Consider the following 15,405-nt stretch of genomic DNA (forward strand, 5'->3'; position numbering starts at 1 on the left):
ACAGATAACTATGATCGTTTTATATTTCAATAATTATCGTTGATTTTTTTTTTTACATGTCACGTCACAAATTGTCTATTACTAAAATATCATAAGTTTAGGAAAACGGAATAAAAGATTACAGCCGTTGAAAAATACAAATAATACATTCGTCTCATTGAATATTGTTGCATCGAAAACATGTCATACAGCACGTGTAGTACAAATATATATATATAATCTTTTAAAGGCAGTAGCTCAATGAAAAATAAATACACAAAGATCTCCACAAAATACATTGGCTAGCTGATGTAGGAAAATGTGCCTTATTTCGTTTGTGTACGTTTAAGATTTTCATTTGTTTGGCCGGGCTAAGCTGAACGTTCATGGGCATTTATTATGAAAGAAACATGTTTCTGATGTGATTGTTTAATCTTGGATAAAACATAAAAATAAATAAGATAAGATAAAATGAATGAAAATGAAACGAAAATCTTAAATTTACAATCAAAGACAATTTGCTCGCGATTCCCCCCCCCCTCCAACAGTTAATAATATTTACCATTGAAGTAAAGAATGTTTGAATCGCAGCAACACAGAAGAGGACGCCTCATCAAAATTACTTATTAAGAAAAAGAGTAATGATCAATATGGTAATAAATATCGATGCAAATGATTCGTACAAATAACAACAAACAAAAGGCCCACTGCCCCCTTTGTTTCCTGAGCAACAATCACCACAATACACAATAGTGGGACAATATATCTATGTTAAACATTGACCCGTTTTTGTAAGTAGATGTTACATAACATATTGAATACAGCAGTTCTCAAATCAAAGTACTGAAGTACTGTCAGGAGTTGATTTTATTGATTAATAATTTAATTCTGGTTGTAACGCGGCATTTGATTGGATAGAAAAATTTAGTTAAATTTGTATAACCTGGTTTGCACGTCACAAGACACGTCACAATGCACCAACGTACTAATTCACTTGACGTTACGTTTGAATTTTGAACAGATTTATATCATTTTTAAAAGTAAAACGGACTCAATTTGTACAGCAAATTCCAGAAAATTAAATTATAAGGAATGAACTCAATATCTACCCAAGTTTGTGTTTGCTTACATACAATTGGTACTTGACAACCCTTCATTTCCACTGAATTGGTCATTAAGGAATATCTTACACTGAACTGAAATGTAAAACAATAGAAAAATATCACATATAAACAAATTAATATATAAATCAAATTTGTACCAATTAAATACAAAGTTACTCAACGGTGATATATGATCATAATTATACAAAAACCACAAAAAATTGATGATCACAGTGCCCGTAATACTCCATTCTGAGAACAATTTGAGTTTATTCCCATTTTATAAACTCCCCAATGTGATTGAAATAAGTCTAGCCAAAGAAGTTATTCAAACCAAAACTTAATCACATTCAGTAAAATTTAATAATATACTTGTAATGAATGTGTACTATTTGAAATATTTGCTATAATTAGTATTTTAGCGCCATTCTGCTCTGTGACTTTACCTTTTCGCTACTTTTACGTAATTGTGATTCACAATGAAGTTTTACTTATTGACGTTACTACGTATCTACGGAAGCGCATAGGGGCCTACACTAGTTGTGTTATAAATCGTACATTGTTATTCTTCTTTGTCGTCTTATCAAAATATAAACTTTTATGACGTTTTATTTATGCAAATATTTTGCATTGTATTGAGGTGAGTTAACATAATTGAAATCCCCTTATTGTGGTTGATCTGGTTTCTTGCTATCTGCTTTTTCGATTAACAAAATACTGAGTTAAAAATAATAATTAAAAATGGGTTTTAGTCATATCGAGAAAGAATTGTTGACGTAGAACAATGGAAATGTATATATTATAGGTATATCGACATAATCATGTTTTCAGTTTTGGGAAGATATTGCAAAAATATTGTTATCGAATGAATTTCGCAGGGGTTGAAGTTCTAATGATACGTAACCTCACTCTGAATCTAGCTCTAGGAAACACATGTAGACTGACGTTTGCGGAATCATTGTAAATCGTGTATGCTCAATTTTTATGAATTTTTCTTATTCAATTATTCATGAATTTAATGAGGCCGGGTCTAATTTGTTCTGTCTTAGATTTTTGAATGAAATTTTTTACATGAATTTCTACTGATATATTTATTATTTTAAGATAGAAAAATAAGACATTTACCACACCGTTTGTTTAAGGGGTCATCTCAAAGTTTGATAATTTTTAACATAGGACCCTATGGGATTTTGCTTGAAATGTATCAATTTTGCACATTGTTTACATTTTTTAAAAACTTCTGCCCTAAGGATTTCTTTTTCTGTTCTACATATTAAAGTTATTGCTAAAAGGCATCAAATGGTCAAATAAAAAAAACCTTTTACCTCCTGGTTTGTTCCAGGGGTTTTATCAAAGTTGTTTTTGTATGCCCAATTTCCCAGATTTGTCAGATTATGGCTATTTTATATTTGAAAAAGGCGGAAATGTGGATCTATATTGTATTATTAAAACATTCAGACATATTTAAGTAATAAATAAATATATAACATCACATATTAAGGGTCATTTATATAAAATACATGGTTACTGTCTTGAAATATATGAATTAAGCTATATTTAGGCAGGTTAAGAAAACGTGACAGAGGACTAGGCTTGCTGAACCCTCTTTACGATTTCGACCTGAGCCCAAATATAGCTTATACTTCGAGACATGTATGTTTATTCCACAATATAATATCAATTTTACGCATCAAACGAGCTATTTTCAACAAATTTCGCTGAATATCTGCAGTTGAAACAATCACGCCATGGCGTCAACAAAGCAAAAAAAAATGACGTCACAATACAAATGAAACGCTGCGCGAAAGCGTGCGTACTCGTTCTGTACTCGGCCTTGTTAAATCCAAACACATTATGAGTAATAGTATTGAGCTTTATGATAATAAAGTAAAAAAAAAATCACGTTGTTACAACAGTCTCCAATCGACAAGGCTTGTCTCAACCATCTGTCTTCAAATTGATATTATACGATCTTGAAGCAATATTATTGGATGATAACCCAATCTCCTATCAAATGATATAATGCATTAACTACATTGTAATTGCATAAGCGTTGCATTTTCTCATTACTGTGATTTGATATGAGTCTTTTTTCTTTGTTCGCGTGGGGAAAAGACTCGCATCAAATCATAAAATTGACAAAATGCAACGCTTATGCAAGTAAACGAAATTGCGTTTGGTTTAAAAACATCGAAATTTTGAAACAACGAAAACTGTGCTTCCACAGTAATACATTTGCATAAAAAAGGACACAATGCTTTATATGTTGACATTTCAATAAAAAAAAACATGTAAGTTAAAACGCAGAAAGTGTTGGCCCCGATACGCTTCCGTACGTTACATATAATTCATTTGTACATAACTGTCGGAACGTGTGTCATCTTATCGAATTTTAATTTTGATATTTTCTATTCTAAAATTTGTAAATGCTGTACTAGTTTCTGCTATTTTATTGGAAAATAATCTAAAAAGAAAATACACATTTCCAAAGTTTCTATTCCACAAGCTCTTTCTAGATTTAAACATCCATCTTCAGGTAAACATACGTGTAAAATATGAAATTCATTTATGTAATAAGTTCACCTGAAAGTGGATATTTAAATTCAGAAAGCGCATGTGAAATACAAACTTTGGAACTATGCATTTTCTTTTTCTTTTCTGATTTATATATATTTATTTGTCATACTCCTGTAAAAGAGTTACTACATGTATATAACTTTCTCCGAAAAAAGTCCAGCATTTGTACTGTTGAACTGGAACTGTTCGATTGGAACTGTTAAAATCGACTGTTATTGATTAGAAGGGGAATAACAGAGCAGTTGTTGACTAGGGTAGAGGGCAACAGTTGATCTTTCGGACCGGCTCGCAAACTGTTGCCCAAGGCCCCGAGATTGTCAAGTACTCGTTGACATCCCTTATATATATCCCGAGGTGAATAGTGAATAAAGATGCTTACTGGTGGTGGAATAAACGTCTTATGAAACATTATTTCGGTAAGTTCTTGTATATAAACACAACCAGAGCGCTCTGTTTTCATCGCGTCGTCAGGATGAACTCCTTGATAGTTAACGTAATTTGCAGTTTTATAAACATCACAAAGCAAATTGAAAGTTTGAAGGGGGCTAAATTCATCAAAAATCTGTGGTTCCGGTAATGTATAACTTTTAAAATAATTGTGGTTACGGTTATGTATAACCCCCCCCCCCCCCCCCCCCCCGCCTTCACAATACCCCCCCCCCCCCTCCCGGTTCCGACGCCTATGCGACGCAGTTATGTGTTTTCCTTCATATTTGTATTTTAAATCTTTGACAAAATCCCTTTTATATCAATTTTTGTAGTAGATATAGTTATGTTGAAAGTACTAGCAAATCTTCGTAAACACATATAGGTAACTGAAGCGTTCAAGCGAGGGACTATGTCAAAAATAGTTCGGACCGGAAGCATTTGATATAGCATCACCCGTTTGATATAGCAAAGGTTAATATACACCACACGTATGAGATAAATATATATATATATATATATATATATATATATATATATATATATATATATATTTGTGTGTGGGTTGAGAGAGAGAGAGAGAGAAAGAGAGAGAGAGAGAGAGAGAGAGAGAGAGAGAGAGAGAGAGAGAGAAACCAGCCCCTTTCTCATGGCACAAGTAATAAAACTTCTTGGTTAAAATCAAGGTTAACAAAAATAGCACTACAACCTACACTTCTTAATTAATTAAAAATAATAACTACATTTAAAGCACTATTGATTATAAATGTAGGGTAATTGTAGTCAATGCATCCTATCGCTCTGTAGAAATCAATCGACTGTCAACTTCACGCCTGGTCATTACCAGGAAGAACATTGCGTTTTACAGAAAGATAAATCATAGAAGAATAAAAAAAACCCCCACATATCCTAGCTATATACATTAAGATACATCAATTCAATATTAAATTCTATTGTAGTACTTGTGAATCGGTATACGAAATTAATAAAATCGCTTTTTCGAATGAATGATAAAAAAACTTATTTTGTCCGTCGGGGACTGCCAAAAGCAGCTCGGTACATTTTGCTGAATTACAGGTCTCATAATCAGCCTTTAAACGAAACGTGAATTTAAAATTTAAATCATTTGTAATGAATATGCATGTATAATGTAATTATTATGCATTCAAGGAGAAATGAGAGATTTGTACTAAAAGTTCTCTCTCCTCACTTTTTTTTATTTCATTGCGCAGATTTAAAATTAATATAGTGTAGTATAATGTTATTGTTTTCAAGTTTTATTGTGAACATCTTTTTCAATGGTAATTAAAGGACCGATAATACAGGTATAAATATGCTACACAACAACAAACTTTGTATTAATCAAAAATATAATAGTACTTTTTAGACGGTGGCTATAAATAGCCACGGTCTACTGCTACGGTCCTGATCAGAAGAGTATTTCTCATGGGGACCCTAGCGGATAACGAACGATAACTCTGTTAGGTATGCAGTGTTACACGCAATGTTTTATCTATGTGTCGATTTCAGTAAGATAAATAATTTTAATCTTATCAGATATTCTAAGCATTATAGCTGGTAATCATTTTGTACATATATTTAAATAATTAATGAAATTGTGTTTTATTTCAAATGAGCCGTTACCCTGTCTGCTTACGCGGTATCGATAATTTATGCACCAACTGCCAGTTGTGACGTTAAACTCTGTATCAGGACTGCATAAACTATATCACTGCGATAATTGGCTAAGACATCTCACAATAATCGCTTCTTGTTTTTTTTATGATGTAAACAATTGTCAGAAACACACACAATTTAAAAAGGTTTGCCATTTCATATTTCAGCAAGTATGCTTCATCGATAAATTCATTCATTTTCAACGCATTAATTTTAGTTGAGGAAGAATATTTATTTTTTTGTAGCTTATTCTAAAGAATTCACAACAGATATTGATAATGAATATTAGATAAATTACATTTTATTGAACTTCAACCGATCAATGGCACACTTTCTTCTACAAGTGTTCATGTGTTTTTTTTAACAAACAAAAAACTTGAAATTTACGATACAAATGTGTTTAATTTTGGACTATCCTGTGATTTACCTAATTTTGTAACCCACTCAGTCTGTAGGAACATTAATATTATTACAGGCACCTCAATATTCATCAGACAATATTTACTACTGATGTTGACGCTTTACTTGCTGCTGACTTTCTCTCATACACGCTAATCGATCGACTTCGGATTGTAAAATTCACGTGCAAATCAAGTCGCCATTTTACATGTACATGTATAAACAAACAACATTTTACGATGTTTCAAAGATTTTCAGTTCAGATTTTTTGTAAGCATATAAGGGATTAAAGACTTATAGACATGCTGTAAAACGTCTTATGGATTTCACGGCGTATCAGCTCGTGTATGTCTAATTTGCAGCAAACGCTAGCTTTTTTTGTGAGAAAAGACAATCGGTTAAACTCATGCAATATTCCATATACATTTATGGTACATTGTGAACAGTAATGTAAGATATAATAATTTTGTTCAATTAACAGTTTCTGACGAATTTTTCACACTAAACTGAAATAACGCAATTTGATGAGCGAAGTACAATCTGCGACTTTAATCCATATGCACCCGTCTCTGCTATTAGAGAACCTTTTCTTTGGTTTTGGGGGATTTTTTCGCAAACAGATAACATTATTTACACATGTACGTAAATATCACCCCTTTTGTTCTCAAATAATTTTTAACTCGCGAGTACAACTCTATTTTATATGAGCTTTCTTCGACATTTGTTTCCATTTACAAATAGGCGGGCCTATATAAATGCGCCAGTTTGTTGCGACTCGCAATCGAAATAAGTGTCATCACTCAACGAAATGCTACATCGGCCGTAGCGTATACATCCATGCTATATTTGCGATAAATAATGAAACATGAAGGTAAAAAATGTGCTTCATAGATGACTGTAGTATTCTACTGAGCTTCAGAACAATAGCTTTCCGGAAATATTGCCGGGATTTGCGGACCGTAGATCTATTGTATAGACTAAAGTACATGCAAAGAATAAAATGAAATTTATATACACAGCTGTACGGTCAGAAAAACATGCGTTTAACTTGAATTTTATTTGTTTGGTGTTTTTAAAAACTAATTTTGAATAATTAATCTATATTTCTTGTAAGTTTACTAGAAAAGTTTAATGTTGCAAGTAAATTATGCGTGTTAAAGTGTACTGAGAAGCGATAAGATATACATGTGACTTTCCCAAATTCAATCAAATGATTTGAATAAATTTATAGCTAAATACAATTAGACAAATGTACTTTAAAACGTTGATTAATGAAACTGCCGCGACTGAATATTGTATGATATTTTTTTCTCAAATTTTTATTCACTTTCGTTGTGAGCAAATGGAAATAATCCACTACAGTCGAAGATAGAATATTGATTTACTCTTCTGTTTCATGATGACGTGCATTCCAAAAGCAATACCAGTTTTATCAAACAGGTTCTTGCAAACCATTCCGTTTTCTGTACATCTAAATGTATAACTTACTATGAAGACAAAAGCAAGTGTGATAGTCCACAGACAAGTGTGATGATGCAACTTTTTCCCCGTGAAGAAATTGAGGGAAAATGCTCTCGAGAGGGACAATAACCGTACTACATGTATGCCCAAATAGTTAGTAAAAACCTGATAAGTATTTTATCATACTAAAGTTTTATTTGTTCTCGTTACTTTGAGAAATCTACAATATCTTTAAAGCACAAAAGTTCAATCAACACTTTTCAAAAGTCAAAGACCCAAAGGTCAAAAGGGAAAAAACAAAATTCCCCTTCTTTATACAATGAAATAGTTTGGCGTACTGTGATAAAATCGCTTTGGATTTGATTTATTCATTCAATATGTGGTGGCAACCCACATATTTAATGATTCATTCTGGGGCAATCAAAATACATTTGTGTAGTACATGTATTACCGAAAACGGAGTTTTAATATCAACTGATATACATACAAACATATAGATACAAACTTTTATACTACAAAGGCTACTGTGATAAATCTATGGATTATCCCCAAAAGATGACGATAAAGAGACACAACATTTGTAAAGTGTGGATTGTGAACACAACTACGATTTCCACAGAATTATCCATGTAAGTAACTCACGACCAGTTGTGCTAGTACATGTATGAGACGCTGGCTGTGGATTTTCGACAACAATAATTTACATACATGTAATATGCCACTTTGAAACGGCGCCACCGTCTAACAGTACTTTCAGTACTTTGATTTACATTTCGGGCACGTTTACTATATGAAAAAAAATGGTTTGTAATTATAGCATATGACAGGTTAATAAGATATAAGAATCAAATTGATGACTTCGATTCAATATGGAGGTAAAATATTTGTTTTAGGGTAAAGCAAGTCCATAGGATGTAGTTGACAATATTAATGCTACGAGATGTGTGTAGTTCCTGCCGCGCTCGGCAGACGTTGCATCGTAAAACAATTTACATATATCATTTAGATACTTACAAGTATTTACTTAAATATTCATGTAAAATTTAATTTAATTTAAAGATGTAACTTTAATTGATATTTTTAATTTTTTTTAATGTAATTCAAAAAAAATTGCAGTTTAAATGCTATAATTAATCTAAGCTTAAGTTAGTCCATTGGTACCAATGCTATTTTCAAATCATATTTTAAATTGTTTATTCACTAATCCTATATCATCTTTAAGGGTAAATCACACTCATAACATAACACATTCATAACATATCATTTAAAAAAACAATTTCTTTTTTTAATGAAGTAGAGAAAACTCTAGAATGTCTCAAATGAAAATCTTCATTCGATTGACTACAAACAGTTTCCTGAACTTGGGTAATGTCGTTTTCATATGATTTTAAAATACACGTTTGTAGACTACAAAAATTAAAATTGTTATAATTAAATATAACCTAATTATATATGGACTCCATAAAATTTAACACTTTTTATAACATTCTTACTTATTTAGTACAATATATTTTATTCGTAATTGCATGATATAGCATGTTTATTTATTCATTGATTATTATAACTAATTTAAAAATAGAATATAATGTCTCAATGATCGCCACCGATGATGATTCGACTGCGCAAGACGTTGCGTGGCTTTTTGTTTTTATGCAAATTTTATGTAGTTGTTAATAACTACAATGTTATATTTAAGTACTATGATTCAATATATCATTATTCGAATTGTGTGTTCCAAAACAACGCAATGTGCTTTTATGATATCATAAATGCTAAAGCTAATTTAAGACGGCGTAATTTGCTAAAATTATAAACTTAATATGAATAAAGAGAAAACAAATATGAATGGTCACCTTTTGAGGGCATTCGTTGATTTTTTTAACACGTATCTTTTAAAAGGACAAATGAATCGGAAAAAAGAACATGTTGGTAATTAAAATTCCTCTAACAAGTAAAACGTACTTCTATGGGTGGTCTACGAGCGGATTTAAATAAAAATCATGCGAGACACGCACGTACATCTTACCAATGTTGAAGGACGCATGCTTACCGTAAACCGCACCGTGGCTGTTTGAAATGCACAACAATTACCCCAGTATCTTTTGTAGATCAAAAAGGGTACGTTGCAGTTGCGTTTTACTCAAGGGACCCGTAGGATAACCGTACGATGTTTGACTTGCACGAATAACGTAATATCTCACTTGTTCCTCACCACCAACATATACATTGAACGCACAGTAGACGTGCGTCATATATATGTCATGCCTACACAAATTACTTGTGGTGCGTGCGAACCGCCCATAAGCAAGACATATATAAAAATGATTATGAAAAATTCCCAATAAGAATAAGAGAATGGACAGTTTTATCATTCATTAGATGAAATCAAATAATCTAGTTATCCTAAGCCACCTCTTAAAACAAAACCCATTCAAACAAATAGGTCCTTTTTTTACAAAAAAGATGGAAGAAAAGAAAAAATACAGGACGAAGGGACTAGATATTGATGTAGAATAAAGGGATTTTAGAGAAAAGGCAAAAGATTTCCCAATCACTTCGACTTGAGAGTGTGCTAAGATTTTATCAAATAGGACAAAGCTGAATCATTTCCTACTAGAGTAAGTTGTTATAGAACTTAACTCAAATTTGAAAACTGGACACACAGTTTTTAATAAAAGTATAAGATAAGTAAAATTGTTATTGGAAACTTTCGTGATTATGATAATTTCGTTTGTAAACAGAGTACTTTTTTCCATTTTACAAACATTTGGTTTCCACTTCTTAGACCATTAACAGATTTTATAAGTATTTCATAATGATATTAAAATCAGAACACTAATTTGTACACTTTGATTTTTAAAAATGAATGAAGTGCAAAAAGAGTCACTCTTTTTATAACAACATTTGTAAAAACAAAGTATATCGATGTAAAAGATTATTACTTTCAGTTGTACATGTAGGTTTCGTCAAAGTGTTAACAAAAAGGTAACAACTTTCAAAGATATATAATGGTCCAGGAAAAATATCATTTAATACTTAATTCGCTGAAATAAGATTATCGCACAGAATTTCTTGTAGATTTCAGAAAAAATTCAATTTTTTTTTTGGAATCAAATACGAAAATGATTATGTTTTCTAAATATAATATTCTTCATTTTGACGTCCAGTTTAGCTAGTTTAATCCCCACAGAAACCACCTGAGAAGGATAATCTTATTCTTTTGACGTTTCAGTATTCACTTACTTACGGAAGAATTCTTTCAGTGTATGTCTAAAGAAAAATATATTCTTATTTAAAATGTGAAAACTAATGTCTGTGCAGTTGTCGTGATCACAAAAAGACGAGTTGCAAGTGACCTACGACGCGAATGTAATTAATGCTGTTCGAAAGGCAAACGCTCGTCTTTTGCACGATAATCGTAGAACAAATTTATAGATGATACGGGCATCGCATGTTGCGAGTGGCAACCAGTCTCCTTAAAAAAGTGTAAGTGACACCTACGACTGCCACGTCAAACGTCCCTACGATCAACCACGGGAGCCACGAATGACAAAAGCCGTAGCACACACACGATCGTACACTAAAGGCCAGCTGTAACTGAGGCTTAAGGTGGCCACACATTTCAAGGTGAATTTTCAAAATAGTTTTCCTGAATTTAAAAAAAAATAAGTATAAAACAGTGAATCCGAAAACTCAAATTAAAGTAGAAGGGAAAACTTTAATTATCAACGTTCTTCTTGTGTTCTGTACAATAATAAAAGAAATAGTTGTTCATGTTCTTTATTTGTGATACAATGTAACATGCATATGTGAGTCCTTATCTTAGTTTTTTTAAATAAATAATACAAACTCTACACTATCTTTTACTCTCTTAATTTTGGGGGAACCACCAAATAAATAAATGAATAAATAACATAATAAATAAAAATGATCTGTAAAACGATATATAAATGTTGAATGGGGTTAAGGACAACAATTAATTATTAGTATGTTAGCGTCAGGGGACAAAGCTGTTTATTTAATTTGCATTTCATAGTATCTATTTTGCTAGCAAATTGCTGCATTGCGCGTCGGTGTTTTACTTGTCTAGACCGAAGGCCAATCATGACGTTTTGGAGTCACAAAGGCTTATTTACGTCACTCCATATGATCAAAACATGCATCTTTTTAGTACTATCTTTTCCGACTTGTAAACATGACTTTATAGACAACATTTCTTTGTTTTTCTCTCAGTAAAGATTAATATACTTACTGAAATCAGCAGAGCCTGTACTTGTAGAAGATTCTATCTGATCCTTGGTAAAGCTCGAACCAGACGTTCGTGTAAAGGCAATTTCTAAAGCAGTAAATTTATAATTACATTATGTTGATTTCCTTGAACTGAAAAAAAATATTTAGATCAATGGACACATTTTATACTGTCCACTTCACAAACCCTTTTCTATGTATCAATAACATATTATCTAAAAATGATGGTCTCCATTTGTTTTGCTTCAATAAATATTAATCAGGAGTAAAACGTGTTTTCATTTGGATTTTATAAACGATGATCCAAACTTAATCTTTTTTTCCTATTAGCGTTACATGTATTTAGTAAATCGACAAAACAAAGATTTATATTGTAGTCCTTAAAATCTGAACTTTGAACCAGTATAAATTCAAACGTTGTTTTTTAAAATTAGCAGGACCTGAACAGTGATTTTTGTATCACTAAATGGAGCGGATTTCCATTATAAATATTTTCTGCACGGTCACGATTTTGGTCTAAATTTATTAAGGCCCTCCGTTTGCAACGAAAACCTTACTGTTTTCCTACTGTTTCTTATTATTTTTTTTCACACATTTTGTGTACGCGATTTCTCAGAATGTATTCGTCCAAATTGAAAGCGTCACTTCCGGTACCGAGTTACGGCGGATTTTCTATTTCTTCGACATATTTTGTGCAGAGCTGATCTCAGAAACTAACAGAGATATGACTTAAATTTTTTTAGGATAGGCAGTCTATAGTTTAAAGTTGTGCAATATTATGTTGTTTGAGCTCGCCTAGGCACAAAAATTGGGAACGCTTTGATCTGTACCTTTTTATCAGTTGATATTTTGTAATAAAATGTATTACAAAATTGGTAAAGAATCAAATGTTCTTTCCACCGAAATGAAGAAAAAGGGGCTAGTCTCTTTATTTAGGAGCCAGGACACTCGTAAACTCTATTACAAATAACTTTAAAATGATAAAGATTTTGTAATGCATTATAGAAGCAAAGTTGTTGATCGTAACAATATATCAAAAAAAATTATTGCCACGCCCATTTATTTCGTACTTAGGGATTTTAGGGGCCAAAGTACTTGAACTTAGACGCAATATGTCTGGAGAAGTAGACATATTTTGTTCAGTCATACAAGAGAAAATGTTTGCATTGATGATTCTAATGGATTCTAATAATCAAAACACGAATGCCTGCCCCCATTATGGATCTAGAGTACTGGCCCTTAAAATATTCAATCATTTGTATCCTAAAAATGAACAACAATTTTAGATGGATGTAAGAAAAAAATGTTAGTATTCTTAAGACCCTTTCAGGGAAATCAAGTCAAAGGGGCTGGCCCTTTAATTAGGGATCGAGACCCTCGTAAACTTTTTTACAAATAACTTAAAAACGATAAAGATTTTTTCATGGACAAAGTTGTTGATCGTAACAATATATATCACAAAAAATCATCGCCAAGCCCATTTTTTTCGTAATAAGGGGATTTTTTAGGGGCCAAAGGACTTAACCTTAACAATATATCTAGAGAAGGAGACACATTATGTATCTAAAAAAAACAACAATTTTAGATGCCTGTAAGAACAGAAATCCTAGTATTCTTAAGACTTTTTCAAATAAATCAAGAAAAAGGGGCTGGCCCCTTTATTTAGGGGCAAAAACACTCGTAAACTCTATTACAGATAACTTAAAAACGATAAAGATTTTTAATTCCTTATAGAAGCAAAGTTATTGATCGTAACATTAACTATCACAAAAAAATCAATACCATGCTCATTTATAACGTTATTAGGGAATTTTAGGCGCCAAAGTACTTAAACTTTGACGCAATATATCTAGAGAGGTAGACATAATTTGTTAAGCATTGTAGAAGATAAAATGTCTGTATTGATAATTCTAATCGATTACACTAATCAAAACACAATTGAATGTTCCCATTAAGGATTTTGAGGACTGGCCCTTAAAATATTCAATCATTTGTATCTAAAAAATGAACAACAAATCTAGATAGGTGTAAAAACAAAAACATGTATTCGTGAGACCTTTTGAATGAATTCAAGAAAAAGGGGCCAAGACACTCGTAGAGTCTTTTACACTTACCTTAAAAACGATCAAGATTTTGTAATGTATTATTGAAACAAAGTTGTTTATCGTTATAATATCAGTTTGAAAAACTCATTGCCACACCCATTTATGACGTTATAAGGGGGTTTAGGAGACTACACGTATTTAATCTTTAATGTGCTGTATGTGAAAAAGGAAAAAACTTTTATAAGCATTATAAAGGACATTGATAACTGTATACATTACCAGAAAGGAAGGGATATGAGGGGAAATTCTTAAATTTCATTTATAAATATAACGTATCGTTTAAAAATTGGACGGAAGACCTACTTGTTACTCGTAACGAGATCCTATCTAATTTTTTTTTCTATTATTGTTGTTTATAATGCCCCTTTAGATAAGAATTATAGAAGACAAAAAAAACTATGGGCAACACACCATGCACTGGTATCTTTAAATGTACGCATTGTCTTTTTATTCTTTGATGAGATGGGATGAGTTAAAAAACATAACATTGAACGAACATATTCTCAAAAAAGTAAAGTATACAATAATGTATATTTAAAAGAAGAAAATAGTTTTTGCAAACTGTACTCTTTCTCTAAAATACAATGTGCTGTAGCGTATAAACACAAACGGGAAAAAATGGATTTTTTAAAAAATGTTTGTTGTTGTTAATTTTAAATTAATTTAGTTTGTTTGTTTGATTTTTTTTCGGGGGGGGGGGGGGGGGGGTCCTTAAACTAGGTTTCCGAACACATGAAAAGACTATTTTTATGCCTCCAGTCAGTTTGTCGCTATATATTCAATACTACTATTTTCGCATAGTTTACAAATGACTTATATAGCGTAAGCATACAATGCCGAAATAGAGACGGCAAATGTTTTCGATATTTTCTTACAAGCGCCGACAGCAGGTTTCGAACCCACGACGCTAAAATCGTTCGAGCTTGAGCCTAACACGTTACTGCTACGCTATATCAGCCGATAACGTAATTGACGGTATTTATATATTTTAAAAAAAACCGTAAATATATACGACTGACGTCAAGCAAATACAATTATTAATCTTTCAAAAAACACTTCATTATTGACAGTAAAAAGTTAAAGTTTCTGATAAACTTTTGAACAAATTGATTGGACATTTTTCAAAGAACATGAAAAAAAAACGCTTTTCTATATGACGCTTGATAAAGAATGTACAAGAGAAAAATTCAATGAGATTTCGTCTGCTAAACATTTAGAGCTTTCTCGGTAAGGTCAAACGTCTCTCATTTCTTGAAAAGAACATGAACCTTTGTTGACTTTTTATTGTACAACAACTTGTTAATTAAATAAACAATAAATTCAATTGATTATTTTGAGAAAAAAAACATACGCTTGCTTTTCCAGTGATTTTTTTTAGGGACTAGTCAACACTCAAACGTCACAGCTTATAGCAAAGCACGTCAGTATAT

The 15,405-nt window shown here is 31.7% G+C and overlaps 1 protein-coding gene across 1 annotated transcript in view; it reads right to left on the bottom strand.

Annotated features, from left to right (window-relative positions):
• Positions 1–236: 236 nt before the first annotated feature.
• Positions 237–15,405, bottom strand: part of LOC136271832 (uncharacterized) — a 31,609-nt gene continuing 16,440 nt past the window's right edge. Inside the window, exons 8-9 of the mRNA XM_066072361.1 lie at positions 11,875–11,958; positions 237–1,175 (exon numbers count right to left, since the gene is read on the bottom strand). Of these exons, the coding sequence (XP_065928433.1) occupies positions 1,105–1,175; positions 11,875–11,958 (155 nt within the window). The 3' untranslated portion in view covers positions 237–1,104. The remainder of the gene's footprint in view (positions 1,176–11,874; positions 11,959–15,405) is intronic.

Source organism: Magallana gigas, chromosome 9, assembly GCF_963853765.1.
Source record: "Magallana gigas chromosome 9, xbMagGiga1.1, whole genome shotgun sequence".
In the NCBI taxonomy this organism is placed as follows: Eukaryota; Metazoa; Mollusca; class Bivalvia; order Ostreida; family Ostreidae; genus Magallana; species Magallana gigas.